Source organism: Zingiber officinale, chromosome 6B (genome assembly GCF_018446385.1).
Source record: "Zingiber officinale cultivar Zhangliang chromosome 6B, Zo_v1.1, whole genome shotgun sequence".
NCBI lineage: Eukaryota > Viridiplantae > Streptophyta > Magnoliopsida > Zingiberales > Zingiberaceae > Zingiber > Zingiber officinale.
The window spans coordinates 104,272,224-104,279,590 of NC_055996.1; the positions used below are offsets into that span (position 1 = coordinate 104,272,224).

Genomic DNA, 7,367 nt, shown 5'->3' on the forward strand with positions numbered 1-7,367 from the left:
GTTCTTAATTCCAGCAGTCGAACAACTTTTTCTTCTTATTACGTGTCATCTGCGTTGAGAACGGGATTTGGTAACGTTGTCTACTAATACAGTTTTATTCAATCAGGAAACAGATCTTTGCTGCCTGTTCGGATGAGGTGTCTTGTTGGCTAATTCTGTTGAGGCAAAACCATTGAATTCAAACTTCTGTGAACACTTCAACCACATAAATATAAATTTTTATTAGAACTACCATGAATCTCCAATGTGACGATGGACCAGCCTCTCCAAATCAGCCATCACCTTATGCTCTCCCTTTGCTTTATCTTCATAGTTGATCATCGAAAGTGCCCTCTTATCTTCAGCACTGTAAACTTGGTTTTCTTTTCTGATACGGATGACATTTATCCTCCGGTACCTGCTACCACTCATGACAAAACCTAAGTCCTCGGACTTCTGAATCTCCTCAGCTGACAAGCCGACTTCTCCTCTTCTTGGAATACACTTCCCTTGCTGCACATACTGGGCAATAGCATCACCTTCACCAGGTCTCAGCGTGCCACCATAGCTTATATGATCATCAGTGGGAGAGGTGCAGGCCCAATCATAGGCTCATTGTTCAAGGCTGACTTCTTCTGACATTCAATCAATTCCTTGAACTTGAGTGCCTCAGCATCAACCTCAGGTAACTGCTTCTGAAACAGATTCATGAGACTTATTAGACCGTTTCTTGTTCTTTCTTGCTTTCTTCTTAGGTCTCGGGCTAGAATCAGACTCCTCAAATGACGAGTTTGTGCTGCCATCGGACTCCGAGTACCTCCTCTTCCGGCGGCTTCCATTTCTGTAAATATTTTTTTTTATTTTTATCTGTAAATATAAATAAATATATTAGTTGGATAGTCAATTTACATCACATAATAATATTTTATTAAAATAATAATATTTTGTTAAAACAATGGTATATAGACTTTATTTACACAAATACTATATGTGACTCAATTAAAGGATATACTGATTTATATAGGGATCAAATTGGATTGAGCCAGAATACTTTAAATTTGATTGTGATTTGTGAATTCATAATAATAAATGAATATTCTCTATCGAGCAACGTGATGCTAAAGAAAATAAATAGTGCATAAAAGAAAATAATTTTCAAAAATAAATTGAAGATGAATTATATAGTAATAAATGAAAATAAATTAAAAAGTATTTAAGTTTATTCATCTATAAATTTAATTTTTGTTATATAAGAATTAATTTTTTATTTTAATAATAAATAAAAAATAATTATAATCCAAAAATATTTTTTATTTAAAATATCTATTTCATATTTATAATCTATAAAAAAAATTTAAAGCCTAGTATTTTAAATATTTTAAAATTAATATAATTTTTAATTTAACTTCTCAATGGAATTATTTCTCTGTGTGAGATTATTTGTTTCTTTATTTTATTGATTTCATTTCAAATTCTAGAGGGTTTGATTTTGATATCATATTTATATAAAAGAAAATTAATTATTATAGTAAAGATGATTACACTCATTCATTACGTTCCTCATAACTTATCTTCAAATTATATAAAGTGAGATAAAGTAAGTAATTATTGTTGATTAAGTGTGAGTGGAGAAGAGGAGGAAGAGAAGAAGCTTCATTGTGAATGGGGACTTTAGTCCCATATTGGAAGTTTTAAGTGGTTTTTGTTGGTTTATATTGATTCACATACTTTGAGAATGTGAACAAGTGCATGGGGAGAGACTCTCTCTCATGCGTGGGTGCGCAGGGGGGGTGCAAATCCAGGGCCCGGATTGCATTGAATCAAGTTGACTCGAGCGCGACCTGCGCACACGAATGCCGGACCAGTCGGGGTAAAAATTTGCCCAAGCAGAACAACCAACATTTTGCCACGTTAAACTTTTTGTTGCTGTAAAAAGGATACATTAATTCGAGATTAATGCAGAATAAAACCGACCGAATAATAACGAGTGAAACGGTGACCGTTTCACTGTTCGGCTAATAATGACCATTAAGGTCATTAACACTGCCGTTGATCTGAGCTCCTATATAAGGAGGCTGTGATCACAGGCAGAAAAGAAGAGAGAGCAACAAAAGCAAAGGTCCTCCTCCTCATTCCCCTCTGTCGTGCAACTCCTACTCGGCAGAGCGCCCGTGATAGTGATCGGGTGCCACTCAATTCGCCGTGACCACCAGTGCTTGGTGGAGTCCACGGTCAGATCGTTGTATCCTGGGAAACAGACCTCCCGAATAGGCCTCGAAGCACAGCCGGAGGTGGGGGCGAATCTGTTTCAAGGAAACTACGAACTCGCAGACCTCGATCAATCCACCTGACCTGCTGTTCGGCTGAGCTACTGAGCTGCCGACCTGACCTGCTGTTCGGCTGAGCTGCCGTCCTGACCCGCTGTTCGGCTGAGCTGCCATCCTGACCCGCTGTTCGGCTGAGCTACTGAGCTGCCGACCCGAGCTGCTGACCTGACTTGCTGCTCGGACGATTTGCTCAAAACCAGCCCTTGCTGGCAGCCTGAGATTATCAGCTCAGGTCATCTCAATTGTAAGTTGAATTTGAATTTGGTGTAATTTTAAATTCAGCTAAATACCCTATATATCTTCGGCTACAGATTGTTTGGTGTCCAACAATCTTGAAACAGATTCGATTCTGTTGAGATGGCCACGGAACCAACTGTTGAGGTGCAACAGACTCAACACATTCAGGCCCCCTCCGCCCCGATTGGAACTGCGCCAATCAGTCATGGGGAAAGGCCAGAGAAGTTCAGTGGACTGAACTTCAAGAGGTGGCAGCAAAAGATGCTCTTCTACCTGACCACACTCAATCTGGCTCGGTTCTTAACCGAGGACCCTCCCAAGCGCACTGAGGATGCTGATGCGCAAACCATCAGTACAGTGGAGGCATGGACTCATTCCGAGTTCCTTTGCCGAAACTACATCCTCAACTGCCTTGCCGACTCACTGTATAGCATGAAGAGTACGGCTAAGGAACTGTGGGAGTCCCTAGACAAGAAATACAAGACGGAGGATGCAGGGGCAAAGAAGTTCATCGTGGGCAGATTCCTGGACTACAAGATGGTTGACTCCAAGACGATGATCAGTCAAGTCCAGGAGCTTCAAGTGATCTTGCATGAGATCCACTCAGAAGGGATGGTTCTGAGTGAAACCTTCCAAGTGGCTGCTATCATCGAGAAGCTGCCTCCCGGCTGGAAGGACTTCAAGAACTACCTGAAGCATAAGCGGAAGGAGATGAATGTGGAAGAACTCATCGTTCGACTTCGCATCGAAGAAGACAACAAGAGTTCAGAGAGAAAGTTGTTCTCTCCGGCTACTGTCAAAGCTAACGTGGTCGAGCACGGACAAAGCTCGAAACGGAAGAACCCCAAGTCTTCCAAGATGGGACCCAAAGGAGGCATCAGCAAGAAGAAATTCTCTGGGAAGTGCTTCAACTGTGATAAAGTGGGTCACAAATCTTCGGAGTGCAGAAAGCCGAAGAAGAAGCAAGAGGCCAACCTGAACGAGGGACCAAAAATGGACGACCTCTGCGCTGTGGTCTCTGAGCTGAACCTGATTGGTTCAAACCCGCGGTAATGGTGGATTGATACTGGAGCCACTCGACATGTCTGCTGCAACAAGGAGCTGCTCCACAACTTCGAAGAAGTCACTAGAGACAAACTGTTCATGGGGAACTCAGCAACCTCGGACATCACGGGCCAAGGAAAGGTGGTGCTGAAGATGACCTCGGGCAAGGACCTCACTCTGAACAATGTGCTGTATGTTCCGGAGATTCGGAAGAATATAGTGTCCGGATCACTTCTGAGCAAGCATGGCTTTCGCATTGTTTTTGAGTCGGACAGAGTTATATTGTCCAAAAATGGGATGTTTGTAGGAAGAGGCTATGTATCTGATGGGCTATTTAAGTTCAATGTAATGGCCATTAGGCCCAAGATAAATAAAACTGAAAGCTCTTCCACTTATATGCTTGAGTCTTCATGTTTGTGGCATGGTAGACTAGGACATGTTAACTACGATGTATTGCGTAGATTAATAAACATGCAAAGCATACCTACATTCCACCTTGACCCAAAACACAAGTGTGAGATTTGTGTTGAAGCGAAAATGACAAGGTCATCATTTCAACATATTGAAAGAAGTAACGAACCACTTGATCTAATCCACACTGACGTGTGCGATCTAAAAGGTACGCCAACGCATGGTGGAAATAAATACTTCATCACTTTTGTAGATGATAACACAAAATACTGTTATGTGTATCTTCTCAAAAGTAAGGATGAAGATATAGAGAAATTTACTCTCTATAAGAACGAGGTTGAAAACCAGCTTAATAGAAAGATTAAGGTGGTTCGAAGTGACCGAGGCGGTGAATATGTGTCACCGTTCGCTGAGTTGTGTGCTGAACATGGGATCAGACATGAAACAACAGCTCCTTATACTCCTCAGCAAAATGGGGTTGCTGAGCGAAACAATCGAACTCTTAAGGAGATGATGAACGCTCTTCTATTAAGCTCTGTATTGCCAGAGTCCATGTGGGGGGAAGCTGTGTTAACAGCTAATTACCTTTTAAATAAGGTGCCCCGGAAGAAAATAGATAAGAGCCCTTATGAGTTGTGGAATGGAAGACAACCGTCCTACAAATATTAACGAATGTGGGGGTGTCTTGCCAAAGTGTTGGTGCCTGATCCAAAAAGAAATAAGATAGGACCAAAGACTGTTGATTGCATATTTATTGGATATGCACATAACAGCAGTGCTTATCGATTTTGTGTGTATGAGTCACACATACCGGAGATACATAAGAACTCGATCATCGAATCGAGAAATGCCTCTTTCTTCGAGCATGTGTTTCCATATAAGACCCGTGAGGATGCTAGCTCCTCAAAACGGGCGAATGAAACACAACGCGAAGAAGAAAATGATGACAATGAGGAACCAGTGGAGGTTGAGCCTAGACGGAGCAAAAGAGCTCGGGTAGAAAAATCCTATAGATCGGATTTTATCACTTTCATGTTGGAGAGTGAGCCCCGTAGTTACTCAGAAGATGTAGGCTCTTCTGATGGACCTCACTGGAAAGAGGCAATTGCATCTGAGATAGAATCTATCTTGCAAAATCACACTTGGAAACTTGTGGATCTTCCTCCGGGAAGTAAACCACTAGGTTGCAAGTGGATTTTCAAGAAGAAAATGAAGTCAGATGGCACGATCGATAAATACAAGGCCAGATTGGTAATCAAAGGATACCGACAACGAGAAGGCCTTGATTACTTCGATACATACTCTCCGGTATCGAGAATAACTTCCATTAGAGTATTGTTGGCTATAGCCGCTCTATGGAATCTCAAAATACATCAAATGAATGTAAAGACAGCTTTTCTAAAAGGGGATTTAGAAGAGGAAATCTACATGGACCAACCTGAGGGGTTTTCTGTGCTAGGACAGAAAAACAAGGTATGTAGATTGGTGAAGTCATTATATGGCTTGAAACAAGCGCCAAAGTAGTGACATGAGAAATTTGATAATGCCATGAAGGAATGTGGATTCAAGATCAATGAATGTGATAAATGTGTCTACATGAGAGCCACAGAGAGTGACTATGTCATCTTGTGCCTCTATGTAGATGACATACTTATCATTGGGAGTAATGATAAGATAATCAAATCCACAAAAGATATGTTGAACTCAAGATTTGACATGAAAGACATGGGCCTAGCTGATGTGATTCTGGGAATCAAAATTCTTAGAACGACAGAAGGACTTGTTCTTAGTCAGTCCCATTACGTGGACAAAATTCTTGAAAAATTCACCAAGGGTGATACTGCTTTGGCACGAACGCCGATAGATACGAGTCAACATCTATCGAAAAATCGAGGTGAAAGTATTTCGCAGATAGAGTACTCTCGAGTGATTGGAAGTCTGATGTACTTGATAAGTTGTACTCGACCAGACTTGGCTTACGCAGTAAGCAAACTGAGTAGATACACGAGTAATCCCGGTGTTGAGCACTGGAAAGGGATAACAAGAGTACTGAGGTACTTGAGGTATACTCGTGAATATGGACTGCACTATACGAGATATCCTGCTGTAATCGAAGGATACAGCGATGCAAGTTGGATATCCGATATAAAAGACTCTAAGTCTACGAGTGGGTATGTCTTCACTCTAGCAGGTGCAGCCATTTCCTGGAAATCTTCTAAGCAAACCGTAATAAACAGATCCACGATGGAATCTGAGTTTGTAGCTCTTGACAAGTGCGGTGAAGAGGCTGAATGGCTACGGTAATTCATAGAAGATATTCCACGATGGGCGAAACCGGTGCCGGCGATTTGCATACATTGCGATAGTCAATCAGCAATCGGTCGGGCACAGAGCCATCTGTATAATGGTAAGTCTAGACATATACGTCGTAGACATAATACCATTAGACAACTACTCTCAACTGGAGTTATCACTGTTGACTATGTGAAGTCAAAGGATAACCTAGCGGATCCGCTAACCAAAGGGTTAAATCGAGAGTTAGTTGCAAGCTCATCACAGGGAATGGGCTTGATGTCGTTGTCAGCGATCAGTACAGAGGACACCCAACCTATGATGACTGGAGATCCCAAAAACTAGGTTCAAAGGGACAACTAATCTGCACTGACTAGACACACTGTGGGGGGTAGCCCATTGAAACAGTGATTAGAGCAGGATAAGCTAATGAGCTTTTAATGATCAAAAAGAGTAGATGGTAACTCTTGAGGGATCACCTATGTAAGAAAGAAGTGGGGCCGCTTCGAAGAGAATTGGAGGCACAATTCTTAGAGCTTCTCACAAAACCAGGCGTGTTCATGGCCAAGAACGAACACACTCATGAGAACTGAGTTGTATCAGGGAGAGTCTTGGGTGAGATTTGTCACTGCTTACACAGACGGCAGTATAGTTCAAGGACATCATGTCTACTATCAGCCAGTAAGCAACCAGATCTTCACAAGGGAAGGTTCAAAGGGTAAAACCTACTTATCCTATACTTGACTCAACTGTTGAATGTTATCACATTCCCTATCTCCATTCATGTGGGGGATTGTTGATTAAGTGTGAATGGAGAAGAGGAGGAAGAGAAGAAGCTTCATTGTGAATGGGGACTTTAGTCCCACATTGGAAGTTTCAAGTGGTTTTTTTTTGTTTATATTGATTCACATACTTTGAGGATGTGAACAAGTGCATGGGGAGAGGCTTTCTCTCACGCGTGGGTGCGCAGGGGGGGTGCAAATCCAGGGCCCGGATTGCATTGAACCAAGTTGACTCGTGCGCGAGTGCGACCTGCGCACACGAATGCCGGACCGGTCGGGGCAAAAATTTGCCCAA

The 7,367-nt window shown here is 42.1% G+C and overlaps 1 protein-coding gene across 1 annotated transcript; it reads right to left on the reverse strand.

The window, feature by feature from the left end:
* Positions 1-228: 228 nt before the first annotated feature.
* On the reverse strand, positions 229-689 carry LOC121991317 (NKAP family protein-like). Its single transcript, XM_042545329.1, has 2 exons — positions 610-689; positions 229-547 (listed from the first exon to the last, which is right to left on the reverse strand). Exons 1-2 carry the CDS (start codon positions 687-689, stop codon positions 229-231), a joined length of 399 nt encoding a protein of 132 aa, XP_042401263.1.
* Between the last annotated feature and the right edge of the window lie 6,678 nt (positions 690-7,367).